Consider the following 16,004-nt stretch of genomic DNA (forward strand, 5'->3'; position numbering starts at 1 on the left):
ACACATTTTGAACAAATATTTATATTTATTCAAATTAAATAGTTATTATCTATTAAGATTAATCTGTGAGTAGAGCAAGAATTGCCTTCTACTGCTACAGGTAATGCATTGCTGTCAAATGAAATGCTTCTAAATATCTGTGAGTTTTAATTTTGACTCTGTGCTAAAATCCATAAAACAGAGCTTGTAGATGATTGTCACCCAAGAACAGAAATGAGGGAGACTGATGAAGTTTATAGCATGAATGACTGATAGTTTAGTAAAGTCCTTTCCCTGTTAAAAACAGCTCAAAGTGCTAAATAATAATAATAATATTAATAAAAACACCCTTTACCACATTTTAGAATGAAACTGAAACTTTTATTATTTTTGGATTACATACATGGTAAATAAACCTCAATTGCTTCAGAATCCACCTTCAAATGGAAAATGTCATTGTACTTTGATAAAATGGCTCCAGCTAGCATCTTAACTGATACAAAAACATCTTTTGAACTTGGATGAAAACATTAAATACATCTGCCAAACTGTTAAGATTGAAAACACAGAGATAATAGCAGTAAATGTTGTGACAGGTTAAAGTTTGCATCCACAGCTCCTTCACTAACATCTGCTCTCTGCCGTGTTTATGTCACTGAGCAGTACTTTAAATTCAAACTTTATTTATTTGTATAGCGCCTTTTCTTCGGCCGAAACACAAGGCACTTAACATAAAACCAAATAAAATACATATTAAAAGCACAGAGTGTTTAAAAACAAATTTACACAAAGACACACAACGAACATCCCTCTCTCCCCCAGTTCCCCCCAATAGGATCCTTGTCAATAAAAGTGAATAAAGAGTAAAAACTGCAGATCTCTGAGAATAATCTGGCTTGGTACTACTGTGTAGAAACGATATTACGAGAATCCCCTTATTCAAGACCCAGCCTGACTATAAGGGGCATCGTGCCGCCGAGTTCTGAAGAAGTTGTAGATTTGACAGTAACTTTTTAGGTAAACCAGAGAGCAGGGCATTACAATAATCTAAACGACTAAAAAATAAAAGCATGCATCAGCATCTCTGTGCTGGCAAGAGAGAGGAATGGGCGGACTCTGGCGATATTTTTAAGATGATAAAATCCTGTCTTAACAACGTTTTTAATGTGTGGAATAAAATTCAGCTCAGAGTCAAAGAGTACGCCCAGGTTTCTCACACATTGAGAAGGATTCAAATTATTGAGCTTGGGTAAAATTCTTTCTTTCTTGTCTTCAGGACCGATGATTAAAACTTCTGCTAGAAAGCTAGCGTTAGCGCTGTATGTTCTAGCTGGGCTTCCTTCGGTCTGTACGACCAAGAATAAAGTAACTCCACGGAGTAAGAAAACTATGTGCGAACTCATTACACTTCTTACAAAAAAAAAAGAAAAGTGCAATCAACAATAAGATAAAGGCTCTTAAAGTAGCTAGCTACAAGCTAGCAAAACAATACAGCAACGTGCATCTTGACCAAATATTTTACGTGTTTCCAATATATATTTCCATCAGTTTTTGCCCAGGTTGAATGTGAATATGTGCGATTAACATCCACTATGTTTAAAAACATGAAACATTTATAAAGAAAATCATAAAGAACCAAACTAGCATGCCTCTCGTGGAGGAGGAGCAGCTCGGATTTAAAGTCACAGGCAGTCAATAAGCTTTTGCCTTCTCGCTCTTGCAGCTTTTCGTAGAAGATCGTGATAAAACGATCTCTCAAAAATGACAGATCGCCAGCTTTGGACAGTAAGACAGTTTTATATCGTCATATCGCCCACCCCTACTTGGGGGTAGCTATAAGCTAGAAAGAAAGACCTCTCAGTAGCGGGGTTGCTACATGCCAGAGGCCCCGCCCACAACCAGGAAGCGAATTTCTTGCCTGTTTTCAGAAACCTTCAGGTGGGTTTACTTACATGTGGTATAATAATAAGAATATTAATAATAATAATAGTTATTAGTTAATAATAATAATTGATATTAAAAGCTTCAGTCTGCCAAACGCTCTCTCATTTTGTACGTCAGTTTAGACACCACTGTCCGCAGATTGGTAGGGTTATCCATCTCATCCAAATATTCCACGCCTTTCATTGTGTTCAGATATCCAATCAGAAAGACTGTATAAGCAGTTAAAGCCTTTGCGTCATCTGATTTCACTTGAGGCCAATTTAATGCCTTATCAACATGTGCAGCAGGTATCACAGTTCATCCCCATATTGGTTTTGAAGCAGTTGTTTTGCCTTCTGATAGCCTCTGCTAGGTGTCTAGTGAGCACAGCTGCAAACAAGCTCTTGAGGTTCCCCAACTGTAAACTGTTCATTGAAGTAAAGTTTATCTTTCTCATCATCAGTTCTCTGTTTGAAAGCTCTTATAAAACATTTAAAATGTAGAGCATCACCTCTGAACACTGGGATGTCCTTTGTTGGTATCTGAGAGAGTTGCTGCTGTTTCACGAGAATTACATTCTGTTTTTGCATGAATGCTATTAAGTCATCACCTTTTCTGTCGTCTGTCTGGGTGTTAGGCTGATAGCTCGGCACAGGATGAAACAGCGACATCGTTTGATTGTTGGCTGTGCATGAATGTTTGCAGTAGACTCTGGCGTCATGGACATTTTCTCTTTTTTAACAGCTTCAGGTGGATGTTTTTGCCTTGATGTGTGGCTACTGCTTCTATCTACTGAGCATTCATATTATTTTAGCACTTTTAAATTTGCTTGACTTTCAGTCAACAATGTGTCCAGCACTGTTACCCATTACTTTTCTTCCAACACGTGGAAGTCTTTGTAATTTCTTAAGGGAAAAATAGGAGATACCTTCATCTGTGGAAAGCGGAGGGCGTGACAGTCTTTCGATGAGCGTCAGTGGATGCTTTTCTGTCCGTCTCCCGTCCACCGGAGAGCAAATCCCTTCGTCATGACGTCCATGCGATCCGCTCTTTAAGCTAGTTTTTTTTTTTTTGACCAGATGTAGTGGCACTCTGCACTATTCTTCTTCTTCTTATGTGCCACTTTTTGAAGCCTGTCCAGCAACTGTTATTGATACGCGAGTGAGACTTGTTCTTGGTTCAAACTGTTGATCTTAATTACAAAACTCACACGTTCAAAAAACTGTGTCGCTTCCAACATCTCAGGCTTCAATCTAAGAACACAAATCTGTGATGTGGCATTATTTAATTGTAATCTTAACATAGATTATTTTAACATAAAGTAAACATCTTTTCAGCATCAGCTTAAATAACCACTTAAAGATATAAAACTTTACTTATAAAACATTTACTTTCAACAAAATAATTATTAAATGTAAAATAATGAATTTGGCTGGTTTGATGAGCTAGTTTCAGCATTTCTGTGACCGTTCAAAAGATTAGATTCATTCTTGAAAGTCACATCTCTCTGCAAACAGGCAGGGTGTGTGGGAATTGCCTGTTCTTCCGTCTGTTCTTCTGGTCCTGCACTTATCCAATCCATTTGCAAAGAAGGTTTCCAAAAGCAACTTTTCTTGTGTTCCACGCCGCCAGACCGCTTTTAGCACTCAAGCTGATTCAGCGAATACTCCAGGACTCAAAAAAAAAAAAGGCCGGCACCAGTCCGCGGCCTGGTGTTTGGTGACCACTGCACTAGAGCACAGACACCTATTTCAGCTCACACAGTGACACTGAAGAAGCCACATAACCAAACTGAAACCCGACCCTGAAGGCCGGGTAGACCGGCTCTGTGAATTTGGTGCTGATGGTGTGGAGGTGGATCAGATCAGATGGGGGGGAGATTTTGTAGAAAGACAGAGAGCCAGAGGGCCAGTCCAGATACACCCCTACTCTGTCAGAGTTGGACAGTGCAGGAATTTCTGTCTGTTGGCTGTTGTGGTGAAAAGAGTAGGTGCTTCCAGAACAGAACAAACTCCAGGACTGGTCGTTGCCTCCCAGTATGCAGTCAGCGTTCTCTCCTTTCCTCCTGATTCCTTTGTAAGTGATGCCAATGTTCACCATTCCCTTCCACTCTACTTCCCAGTAGGACCTCCCCGTTAGACCATTGCTGCAAAGCAGCTGCTGAAAATGGTCAAACCGGTCAGGGTTGTCAGGATACGGCTGTTCCTCTTCCACTGCATTCACCTTGCGGTTGTCATCAGACAGCTTCAAGTTCTTGTGGGCAGTCTTTAAATCCAGAGTGAGTCGAGCCACATCTGCAGCAACATGACAACAATCCATAGTAAGATAGAAAACCGAAAATGTCTTTTTTTTATCACTTACGCCGGAGTCACACAGGACGCGATAGCGCCGCGAAGCGACGCGGAACGGCGTGCGCTTCCATTCGGCGCCCATGTTAACCTATTGCGTCGGTCACACCAAGCGCGGAACGACGCGCAGCGGCGCGGAGGGTCCGCGCGGTGCAGCGCAACGTTTCGGCGTCTGGCCTATTTCTTCCGCGCGACGCGAGCGCTCCGCGTCAATACTGGCAGGAAGTTGCGTCGAAATACATGAGAAAATCCGGTTTATTTTCAAAATAGAACCAATTTTTCACAATAAAACGCCGCGATTGACAAATGTTATCAAGTTTTTGTGTCTAAACAGACAGTAGAGATGAAAATATGCATACAATCAAAACACACAGACACGCGTGCGCGAGAGCCCCCACCCCGGACACCACAGATCTCCGGAGCGGGTGTGCTGGTCTGCAGGGTTCTGGGAGGAAAAAAAGCAGGGCAGACGGGGCAGTGGGGGCACACTGGAGCGGGGCATGGGGCTGCGTTTGAACGAGAGAGAGGCAGAGGAGCGGTTCTTCTGGGAAGAAACATCAGGTAATATTTTTAGTTTATTAATTGACCGACGGAAACACATGGGAGCGCGTGCGTGCACACAGACACACAACAGAACAGACAGACACGCACACGCGCGCACAAGCCGATCAATGAAGTGGGCCGACTGCGGAGTTGGGGGGCGGGGTCTGTGCCGACAGGGGCAGAGACCATCTCCTTTTAGCAGAAACACTGGGAGATATCCTGGTTATTGATCATGATGGCAAAAAAAGCAATAGCTCTAGCAGAAGCGCATGCCGACCGTCGCGGAAACAAATCGCGTCTGGTGTGACCAATAGAGCGCCGCGAAGCGGCGCGCTCTCCGCTCCGCGCCGCTGCGCGGCGCTATCGCGTCCTGTGTGACTCCGGCGTAACTTACACTTCCTGGGGCCAGCTGTCAGCATCTGGACTCCAGCATGGTCCAATCTGAGGACAAAATACACAAGGATTACAGAGTTTTGTCAAAATAAATATTCGGTAGGTAGCAGATCTCTGAATAGGACTTTCTGAGCATCCATCCGTTCATCCATCCAGCCATCAGTCCATCTTCTTACAATAATTTGAGATTGGGTCACAGAGACAGAGGGTCACATGCCATTCCCACAGACTGGACCCGACCAGGCCTCCGTGGGAGGTGACCCTGTCACCAGGCATTTCCTTGAGAGTCCCAACTCCAGGCATTGCCCCAGAGTTGGGCCGCAGTGAAGTCAATCTGGGTAGCGTAGCAAAATCTTTGTTTGAACTTAAAGAAATAAAGGAATGATCAATGCACCCAAAACAGAACTCCAACTCCCAAACCAGCCACTGCCTGTACTTGTAAAAGATGAGGTAGGGAAGAAAGGATAAACTCCAAGTGTGTACATGTGTGTGTGTTGTGTGAAGGAATAGAGTGTGTGCGATAAAAGGTGTCATTACAATTTGGTCAGTTACATTTTTTTCATAGATACCTCCTGTTTCTAGACAGTGGTGCTCCATTCCTCACCCACAATGTCTTAGACACACCCTATGTATCTAAAATCAGATGGAGGGTGAAAATTCTAAACCATCAGAAACTTTGCCTTACACCACCAAGCATCTCCACCCAAGAGGGGCCTGACACACAAATTACGCCACTAGACCCTGCATTACTAACAAGCAATACCCAAAGTGTCTATTGGCCACAGAGAGCAAGAGACCTGCTTCGTACACAGACAAGCACCCCACCAGAGGTTGGTCCAGAGCCTGGGTAAATGAAGCCCAGGTGGATGCTCCCAGCTAAACTTACAGAGACCAGCCCTCAATCAAGGTTGTGACCAAACCCCCAAACTCTACCAGTACCCATCCCACAACTAACCACAAACGATTAGCCAGCATTTCCACCCCATCCAGGTGAAAGACTTCCCCCCGAATGGCAGAACCCCCAGAACTCATTCACAAGATTGTCTGAAAGGCCATCAGTTGAAATGTCAACCTATAAATGAAAGCTGTGAAATTTTCAAGTCTGTCTTCAAGACAGACAGGCTCCTTTAGTAGCATTCAGTCAAACTTTCTGTCACAAGATTTCACTCAAATGAGGCCAGATTTGTGGAGTTTAATCTCAGGGCAGAATCAGTCTTCAGTCAGACATGTGTGACAGAATTTCTTCTACCTGAGTACAGTTTTCAGTCTTCTCGGAGGTTTCTTCACAGCAGCTTTCAGTAGATTCTCTCCAGTTTCTCCTGGATGGTTGTAGCTCAAGTCCAACTCTTTCAGGTGGGAGTTGGAGGCCAGAGCTGAGGCCAGAGATGCACAGCCCTGCTCTGTGACCAGACAGCCTGACAGTCTGAACAAACGGACACAAGAGGTGCCATCGATTACGCCCCTGTCTCAAAGAACTCAGATCCTCAAGATCCTCTTGAGTTTAGTGGTGACTTGATATTAAATCACCAACCTCAGAACTTCCAGTCCACAGTGAGGACTCTGCAGTCCTTCTGACAGAAGCTTCACTCCTTTATCTGTCAGGTTGTTGTTACTCAGGTCCAACTCTTTAAGACTAGATGTGCTGATAAGTGTGGACAGCTTTTTGCAGCTTTTCTTTGACAGATTACAGCCACTCAAACTGAAAGAAACCCAACAAAAGTCACTTTAAAAACTGGGACATTCTAGCAGAACTGGTGCTTTTCTTTTTTTTTTAGATACTTACAGAGCTTTGTTGGAGGCATTGACCACTGGTAGCAGCCTCAGAAGAGCCTCCTCTGAAGCAGAGTATTTCTTCAGGTCAAACACTTCCAGATCCTTTTCTGAAGACAGTAAGATGAAGACCAGAGCTGACCACTGTGCAGGAGACATCTTGTCTGTCGAGATACTTCTTGAACTCAAGAAATTTTGGATCTCCTCCACTAAAAGATTGTCATTCAGTTCATTCAGACAGTGAAAGAGGTTAATGTACTTTTCTGTGGATTGTTTTCTTTCAATCTTTTCCTTGACATATTGAATGGTGTCATTAATGGCTTTTGAACTACTTTCTGTCTTTGTCAGCAGACCTCGAAGCAGATTCTGATTGGTCTGCACTGAAAGACCCAGGAGAAAACGAAGGAACAAGTCCAAGTGTCCATTGGGACTTAGTAGGGCTTTGTCCACAGCATTTTGATAGAAAACTATCTTTGTTATTGTAGTCACCTCTGTCTTTTTTGGTTCTGTATTTTGTTCTTCCACGAGGTTGACTCCAGAGGTGATGAAAGTTTGGTGCACATGAAGAGCAGCAAGGAATTCTTGAATGCTCAGATGGATGAAGCAGAACACCTTGTCCTGATACAGTCCTCTCTCCTCAACAAAGATCTGAGTCAGCACTCCTGAGTACACTGAGGCTGCTCTGACATCGATGCCACACTCTATCAGGTCGGATTCATAGAAGATCAGGTTTCCTTTCTGCAGCTGCTCAAAAGCCAGCTTTCCCAGAGACTCAATCATCTGCCTGCTCTGTGAAGTCCAGTGGGGATCTGTCTCAAATCCTCCATCATACTTAACTTTCTTGACTTTGGCTTGAACAACCAGGAAGTGGATGTACATCTCAGTCAGGCTCTTGGGGAGCTTTTCCACCTCCCTGGTCTTCAACAGATCCTCTAGAACTGTAGCAGTGATCCAGCAGAAGACTGGGATGTGGCACATGATGTGGAGGCTTTGTGCTGACTTGATGTGAGAGATAATTCTGCTGGACTGTGACTCATTTTTGAATCTCTTCCTGAAGTACTCCTCCTTTTGTGGATCATTGAACCCTCTCACCTCTGTCACCATGTCCGTGAGTTGAGCAGGGATGTGATTGGCTGCTGCAGGTCTTGTGGTTATCCAGATATAAGCAGAAGGAAGCAAATTCCCCCTGATGAGATTTGTTAGAAGCTTACCCACTTTGGCAGGCTTTTTATGGTCACTTAGAACCTGAGTCTTGCGGAAATCAAGGGGAAACCGGCATTCATCCAGACCATCAAAGATGAAGATGATCTGGAAGTCTTCAAAACTCCAGATTTTTGCTTCTTTGGTTGCAGGGAAGAAGTGATGAATGAGTTCTATCAAGCTGAACTTCTTTTTCAGCACATTGAGCTCTCTGAAAGTGAATGGAAATATGAAGTGGATGTTCTGGTTGGCTTTGCCTTCAGCCCAGTCCAGAGTGAACTTCTGTGTTAAGACTGTTTTCCCGATGCCAGCCACTCCCTTTGTCATCACGGTTCTGATTGGTTCTTTTCTTTCAGGTGGAGGTTTAAAGATGTCCACATGTCTGATGCTTGTTTCTGCTTTCCTGAATGCTGCTTCAATCTGTCTGACCTCATGTTTTTCATTCAGCTCTTCAGTTCCTCCCTCTGTGATGTAGAGCTCTGTGTAGATCTCATTCAGAAGGGTTGGGTTTCCCATTTTAGCGATTGCCTCAAACAAACATTGGAACTTATCCTTTAGATTGGATTTCATTTTGCTTTGGCACTCTGGGGCAATGCTTTCTGTAAAAAAAAAAAAAAAAAGAAAAAACAGAAAAACGTCAGGTTTTTTAAGCAAACTGTTGTTTTAATGTTGTGTGAAGTTCTCTTACTGCTGTGTAGAAGATCAGCCAACTTCTCCTGCTTCATTTCCCTCAGGAAGTACTGAGTGATATTCAGAAAGGCCGCTCTACTTCTTTGTCTAGGCTCTGCATCATCAGAACCCACCTCCTCTTTCTCTTTCTGGCTGGTTGAAGATTTAGCAAAATCTGGTTTCAGAGACTCACGGAACTTGTTCAGCTCATTCTTCACAAATGTGGCAATGTTCTTTTCAAGAAGCTGAAAGGGGATTTAGAAAAAGGTCAGAGAAATCTAATATCCATGAAAAAAAATGTTCTTTAAATCATCATCACTCTGTGATATGACTGAGAATTAGGGTCACCATAAAGAAGAAAAACAAAAAAATATATGAGAATAAAGTAGTAAAATCACAAGAAAAAAGTCAAAATTTAGCAAGAATATTATCGTAAAATCATGAGAAAAAGTCACAATTTATTGAAAGTCAACTTGTAAACTTGATCAAAATTGATCAATATGGAGGTTGTAAAATTATGAGAAGAAAGTCAAAATTTAGCCAGGTAAAAATCGTAAAATTGTGGAAAAAAATCGTACCAGTATGAAACAAGAGTCTAAGCATTAGAAGACGAAAATTGTAAGTTTATACTTCAAAAAGTTTAGATTTTACAAGAAAGAAGTCTTTCATTTTTGAAAATAACAATAAATTTAGCTTTTAAAATCTGTCAAAAAAGACAATCGAACATTACTGTTTATTTATGTTGAAAACAAAACCATTCAGAGAAATTGGATAGATATCACACTGCTAAAGAATGTAGTTTATCTGCTTGAATTTGTTTTTTGAGAATGCGCAACTTTATTTCAATTAAATGACAACTTTATTTTCAAAAAAACACAACTTTTCTTTGTTTTTAATTTACAAGTTCTTAAAATGTATGTAAATGTGTGTGTATATATACGCAAATTGTGATCAAAACCTCACTCAGAGGTTTTTTATATGCTCAGTCATTAAAGTCATTATACAAGTTTTTTATTGTATGTCAAAACATATAGTTTTACGCTTAAACTTTTTGCAGTTTTTTTTTTGTTTGTTTCTTAAATCTTTGTATGCACCAACCGTAAAGATGGTATCAAGCTCTGTTTGTATCTGCTGCTCAGACTGTCCTCTGAGCATCTCTGGTCCCTCCTGCTCCATCCTGAAAACACAAAGTAGAATTTTTCTCTATCTACATTTGGAGTTCCAGTCAAAATGTCTAATCTGACTGATGTGGACTGAAAGTTCACCTTGTTTCAGGTGACCAATGGTCATCTTTAAAGTTTGGAGGATAGTAGGCAGATTGATCACTCTTCATGGACACAGCGCTTGGTGCTGGCAAGTTTTTCTCCTCAGGTGACACTCTGGAAAAGAAGAAGAGAAAAGATTGAAAACTATTTAAAATAATTTAACAACCCTGCAAAAAATGCTAAAGATAATGAGGATATTTGAGTACTTCAGTGATCCTAGAAGTCCATTTTCTCAGGCTCAAATCCTCTGATATGGCTACCTATGGCTGACTACTTCTACTAGTAAGAACAAGAAAAAGAACAAGAGACACCCAGATTGACAGCAGTGGGGTACTAGTTTAAAGGAAATTCAAGGATTGAACCTTATTGGTAAGCACCTGTTGGCCCAGTTTTCTTTGGTGAGAATTAGGCACTTGACATTGAATTACCTTACTGTAAACCCCACCACCACAAAAATAAGAAGTCTGAACTTGCGCAAGAGTATCTCTTACAAATAGTCAGGCTAGCTTCCATAAATTGCTTGGAATCCAAAATTTTCAAATGCAACACGGGAGTTGCCCATGATTGAGGCTTTGGTTCAAGATGGACTTGCTTATGGTACCCCAGCTCATCTGCCAATGTTTTAAAGTTCACCTCACTGGGCAAACTGTGTGGACTTGTTGGGGACAGAGTGCCATACTTAGGTTTGAGCTTATTGGAACAGCAGGACAAAGTATCCAACCTTCTTGGAGCCTCTGGGAGGGGTAAGAGAATGTGCCTCAACAGGAAGAATTATTCTTAACCCAATTTAAATTCAAATAGTGTTCTATTTTTGGACTTAAGTGCAAGCCACATCTTTTCCACAAAAATACAAAAAACATTAGGTACTAACACACGGGTATCAGTTGGTCCCTGTGGCACACAAACAACTCCAACACTGGTACTGAGGGAAGAACTTAGCGCCAGGTTAGCTCCTGATCCTTAGTTAAAATTGTTGCTGGAGGAGAAATTTGGTGTCAAATGGCATTTGGTAAATGGCATATAATTATATTGTTCTTTGCTACGGTCATTGCCCCACAAATGTAAACCAGCTGGGAATGAGAATGCAAGCCTCCAAATCTGAGGGCATGGTCTTGATTAAAAAAAAAAAAACATCTTCTCCATGGTATTGGTAGATAGCTCCTGTCCGAAAAAGTAGATTTCAAGTATCTTGGGGTACCCTATTATTAATGAGTGAGGGACAGAAGGACCAAGGGACTGAAAGATGGCTTGGTGGAATAGTTACACTCATATGTTTGATTAGTTGAAGAGAGAGGAGAGCCAACAGCTTTGTTGGTCCATCTATGACACTATATCCACCTTTAGTCATAAGTTCTGAGTCATGACTAAAAGGACAAGATCCTCCTGGATTTAAAAAAAGGCTCAAGGTAGTTCTAAAAAACCCTTAAATCCAGCAAAGTCACTCAAAGGAAAGACTCGAATCTGTTCTGAATGTCCTTAGATGTCCTGTCCTGACACCTGAAGGGGCAACCTTTGGCTCTATCTGGTCTCCAACTCCTATTTTCTTATGGTTTGTAGGAAACTGATGAATGAAAACTTGAAAATCACCTTGCTTTGGGTGACTGACATCCATCTTTAAAGTTTAAAGGATAGTCTGCAGAATGATCACTCTTTAAGGACACAGTGCTTGATGCTGGTAGGTTTTTCTTCTCCCGAGACTTTCTAAATAAGATGGAGAGCAAACATATTAAAATTATGATTAAAAAAACTATTAAATTATTAAAATTCTAAAGATTTCCTGGGGTCTATAGTCCCTTTTCTCCCAAAGTACGACAGAAACTGCCTGATGTAGAGTAAAACTTTACCTTGTTTCAGGGGACTGACGTCCATCTTTAAAGTTTAAAGGATAGTCTGCAGATCGATCACTCTTTAAGGACACAGTGCTTGATGCTGGTAGGTTTTTCTTCTCTCGAGACATTCTAAAAAAGATGGAGAGCAAACATATTAAAATTATGATTAAAAAAACTATGAAATTATTAAAATTCTAAAGATTTCCTCTGGTCTATAGTCCTTTTTCTCCCAAAGTATGACAGAAACTGCCTTATGTAGAGTAGAACTTTACCTTGTTTCAGGGGACTGGTGTCCATCTTTAAAGTTTAAAGGATAGTCTGCAGATCGATCACTCTTTAAGGACACAGTGCTTGATGCTGGTAGGTTTTTCTTCTCTCGAGACATTCTACAAAAGATGGAGAGCAAACATATTAAAATTATGATTAAAAAACTATTAAATAATTAAAATTCTAAAGATTTCCTCTGGTCTGTAGTCCCATTTTCTACAGCATGAGAGAAACTGCCTGATGTAGAGTAAAACTTTACCTTGTTTCAGGGGACTGACGTCCTTCTTTAAAGTTTAAAGGATAGTCTGCAGATTGATCACTCTTTAAGGACACAGTGCTTGATGCTGGTGGGTTTTTATTCTTTTTAGACATCCTGGAAAAGACAACAAGTAAAAGATGATAGTTGTATAGAAGGTGTGATCTGATCTAAAGTTCTAATCTACCAAGAATGACATTGTAATTAAGCTGAAACTTCATCTTATTTTCTTTTTATTTAAATTGGTCTATGTTGCACATCACAACCACCCATGGTGTACCACAGGGCAAGTTGTTCCAATCAAGAACTACTTGTATTAGAGTGAGACAGAAAAACTAATTCATAAATGTTTTAATTTATAACTTGTGATTGGATTATTGTATTTTTTTATTTATATCCGGCTTTTCCAACACTTATATGAAAAAAATCTAGTTGATCCAGAGTTTTGATGAGAACCAACCGAGTAATTACATTTCTTAGGGTATATTCAGACTGGAAAAGTCAGTTGGTCTAAACCGAGTCCGCCAAAACAGTTTGAGAAGCAATGTGTAAATTTCAATGAGTTTGTGGGTCTCATTGCTCCACTACTCTGTTTACATCCCATAATTTCCGGCTGCAGTGGCCGTTTTGGTCCAGTTGTTCCACTCCGAGCACAGAGCCTATTCAGACTGAGGAAACTCAGAGCAAACCGGAGCTCAGTTCAATTGGAAACCCTCAGAAGAATGGAAGAAAAGCTCCATTTCTGGAACTAGAACAATCAGGAAATGTCTTTCCTAAATGGTTACCTTTCCTTTCTCTATTAATGCATGTAATTGAACAATATTCTGGATTTTTTTGCTAGTTGTTTTTTTTGGCCTTAACTTTCTTCATATTCTTTCAATTGGGAAACAGACAGAAGATCTGATTATTTTACAAAAGTTTCTTTTGAGAATCTGTATGAAGACATCAATGCTCATTCTCTTCTAGCCCACTATCATTTGTTCAATTCAAACTGAATTGTATATGTAATTGTTTAGTTTATACGTGGGTAACTTTTCTGTGCAACTGCCTACTGAGATTCTGTGTTCCGATCAGGAAGTTTAGGTCCACTAAACACTATTTGTTTAGGTTTTAATTTTTTATTAGATAAATGTTTTATCAATAAATCATGATTTTTTTAAGTAGGGAATAGATGAAATACCTAAATAAAGTAGCTTTGACCTTTTAGTTGTCACCTAGTTGAGTGTTTTCTTGTTTACTTCCTGGTTCTTGAGGATCACTTCCTGGATCTTCCAGTGGACACGACTATTGATTTGCCTTGAAAGGCCTGTTTTAGTTTTTTTTTTTTTTTTTTAATTTATTTTTGGGGGGTACACTGTTGTTACAGGTAAAATATATTTTAATGATTTTTTTCTTTAACATGTTTTTCTTAGGTTTGAATATGATAAGGAATTGTTTTAGTGAAGGGGCAGACCAAACCACCACCTTTAAGAGGACCAAAGATGGAGAGTTTTTGTCGTATGACCTCCATTGCTTTTATGTTTTTATGTCACCTTAAGAAAAAGGAAGAGAACATCGACTTTTAAATTTTATTTTATTTTTAAATTGTTTTTATGTTCATTAAACTGTGATTGTTTCTCTAGCTAAAAAGTTAGGTCAGTTCAGCTTTAAAACAGGACATTCTTTGTTCTTGCAGGAAGTATTCGTTACTTCAAAGTCGTAAAAAGCTGTAAAACTTGAAGCATAAACTTTTACGGCTTTTACTGTAAAAGGAAAATATTGTTTATGCTGGAGGGAAGTCCTGCTAGAATTGCGCTTGATAATTTTGTAAATACTCATAAAATGTAAAAATAAATAAAAAAAAACACTTTAAAAACAGATGATAGACTGGTTTGATATTGATATAGCTTTAACTATCTTATGGGGTCCAGATGACCCGACCCCTTATATTGATTTCTTATTCCTACCATGATAAAGATGGACAAGATCTCATGTTTGCCACGGACACCAGCGAAGATATACAATCCTTAAAAAAAATTGTTCAGTGCGCTGTCATGTGGGTCCAGATGACCCCATTTTTAATGTGAACATGCCCATGATAGCACAAGGGTTACTAACATTCGTTTCATGGTATTTTCATTAAAATCAAATGTTTTTATTGTTTAGAAGACGTTCTGTGAGCTTTCTTAGCTGCTCCAAACTCCTTTTGTGCATGAAAATAGATCAGATTTCACTGTTTTAATTTACCTCCATTATGATGCAGTTCAGTAAGAGCTTCATAATTTCAATTTTTTTTATTGGTACTCATTTATGTTTTAGGATTTAAAAAATACAATATGAAATAAAATGTATTTAAAAAAAAATCAATACTACAGAACAAAAATAACAAAATTTGTAGGTTTAGTTCAATAAAGTTTTGATATTAAAAACACAGGATTTATTCCAATAGCTTAAAAGCCAATAAAAACAAATATAAATTCTGTTAGAAAGTAACACAAATAGAACAATAACCACATGTAGGCACTTTTCTCTTTTTGTCCTTTACACAAACATACTGTTGTGCTTTTTTTATGATGTTGATGAATAAAAGCTTCAGTGATTCTATGGATAACGTATTTTGAACCATCATAATGTTGTCTTCTTTACCTTCTTGAAATGCTCCAATCCTCCACTGGGTCTTCAGCTCATGCTTGTTTTCATCCAGCCTCTTCCTGCTTGTCTGAAAAAAGGCTTTTCGTTGTTTCAGTTTAATCTGCTGATAGTCCGGATCCAAGGTTCAAGGTTTCTGCTGTTTTTATTGGTCCCCTAATAAAAGTTAGTTGTAAACCTTTACTGGAACAAAGTATGAAAACAACCTTTTATTTTCCTTGTTTAAGACCCAAATCGCTGTGCAGTCCCATTCGTTCACACAAATTCGCAGTCTGATAGAGGCAGAGAATTTTAGAAATAAATGCAAAATTACAGAAACCAAAACAAAAGAATTAAACAAAAAATTAAATGTTTTGGAAAACAAAAGTATTAGCTATTTTTGTTTTAAAAAATGGAAAAGGTAGGTACCATGGGACATCGCTGATTGGATGACGACGTTTGTCCATAATTTCAAACCAAAGTTATTTGACTTGAAGCGATGCTGAATGTGCTCTGTACTAGTCATAAACTTTTTATTAGTACACTGGAGATTGAAGACTCATTTTGGAGAAAACTCTGATCAGCAATCAGCTTTCTCGCTAACGCTGTCGTCACTAATGCCAAAAATTATAACATGAGTATAATACTCCTACAGATGCTTTTGTGCATTATCAATGAGAAATATCCAAATTTTTAAATTCTTTTCATTTTTGTAAACGTGTTAAAGTTTCTGAAATTTCTCTTTTGATTTATAAAATACATTATTATTTGTTTTGCTTTTTTTAAAATGCAATCATTATTATGCTTTTGCTTTTGGTGATTTGTTGGGATTGCACTTGCAGGGCCACCGTAGGGATGTCTTGAACCAGAAGATATGAGTTATGGTATTTATATTATTTTTCTAGTGAGTTTATATGAGTGTGTGACCGTGGCTCTGGGAGAGACTGTCCTATGT

The 16,004-nt window shown here is 39.5% G+C and overlaps 2 protein-coding genes across 6 annotated transcripts in view; one reads left to right on the forward strand and one right to left on the reverse strand.

The window, feature by feature from the left end:
- Positions 1 to 374: 374 nt before the first annotated feature.
- Positions 375 to 15,304, reverse strand: LOC112156740 (NLR family CARD domain-containing protein 3). Of its 4 annotated transcripts, none has more exons than XM_024289061.2 (13): positions 15,068 to 15,300; positions 12,446 to 12,559; positions 12,192 to 12,305; positions 11,935 to 12,048; positions 11,678 to 11,791; positions 10,091 to 10,204; positions 9,924 to 10,002; positions 8,845 to 9,070; positions 6,970 to 8,755; positions 6,718 to 6,885; positions 6,436 to 6,609; positions 5,188 to 5,234; positions 375 to 4,196 (listed from the first exon to the last, which is right to left on the reverse strand). In XM_024289061.2, exons 2-13 carry the CDS (start codon positions 12,556 to 12,558, stop codon positions 3,649 to 3,651), a joined length of 3,597 nt encoding a protein of 1,198 aa, XP_024144829.1. In that variant the 5' UTR covers position 12,559; positions 15,068 to 15,300; the 3' UTR covers positions 375 to 3,648. The 4 variants fall into 4 exon arrangements, with proteins under 4 accessions (XP_024144829.1, XP_036070502.1, XP_036070504.1 ...); XM_036214612.1 differs by having other exon boundaries at positions 4,125 to 4,258; positions 5,183 to 5,234; positions 15,068 to 15,304; XM_036214609.1 differs by lacking the exons at positions 11,935 to 12,048; positions 12,192 to 12,305 and having other exon boundaries at positions 15,068 to 15,298.
- Positions 15,305 to 15,906: 602 nt separating this feature from the next.
- Positions 15,907 to 16,004, forward strand: part of fbxo3 (F-box protein 3) — a 5,945-nt gene continuing 5,847 nt past the window's right edge. Inside the window, exon 1 of one of the 2 annotated variants that reach the window (XM_024289145.2) lies at positions 15,907 to 15,933. The gene's annotated coding sequence lies outside the window, so the exon portion shown is untranslated. The remainder of the gene's footprint in view (positions 15,934 to 16,004) is intronic. The other variant, XM_024289147.2, reaches the window with a different exon arrangement.

Source organism: Oryzias melastigma, linkage group LG2, assembly GCF_002922805.2.
Source record: "Oryzias melastigma strain HK-1 linkage group LG2, ASM292280v2, whole genome shotgun sequence".
Classification (NCBI taxonomy): Eukaryota; Metazoa; Chordata; class Actinopteri; order Beloniformes; family Adrianichthyidae; genus Oryzias; species Oryzias melastigma.

Bases quoted from the DNA above. Each gene is read 5' to 3' on its own strand.
- LOC112156740 (XM_024289061.2), bottom strand. From the start codon at position 12,558: ATGTCTAAAAAGAATAAAAACCCACCAGCATCAAGCACTGTGTCCTTA. The intron at 6,886-6,969 runs GTAAGTATCTAA...GGTTTCTTTCAG, and splicing joins AATGCCTCCAACAAAGCTCT to TTTGAGTGGCTGTAATCTGT. The intron at 6,610-6,717 runs GTTGGTGATTTA...CCGTTTGTTCAG, and splicing joins TGTGGACTGGAAGTTCTGAG to ACTGTCAGGCTGTCTGGTCA.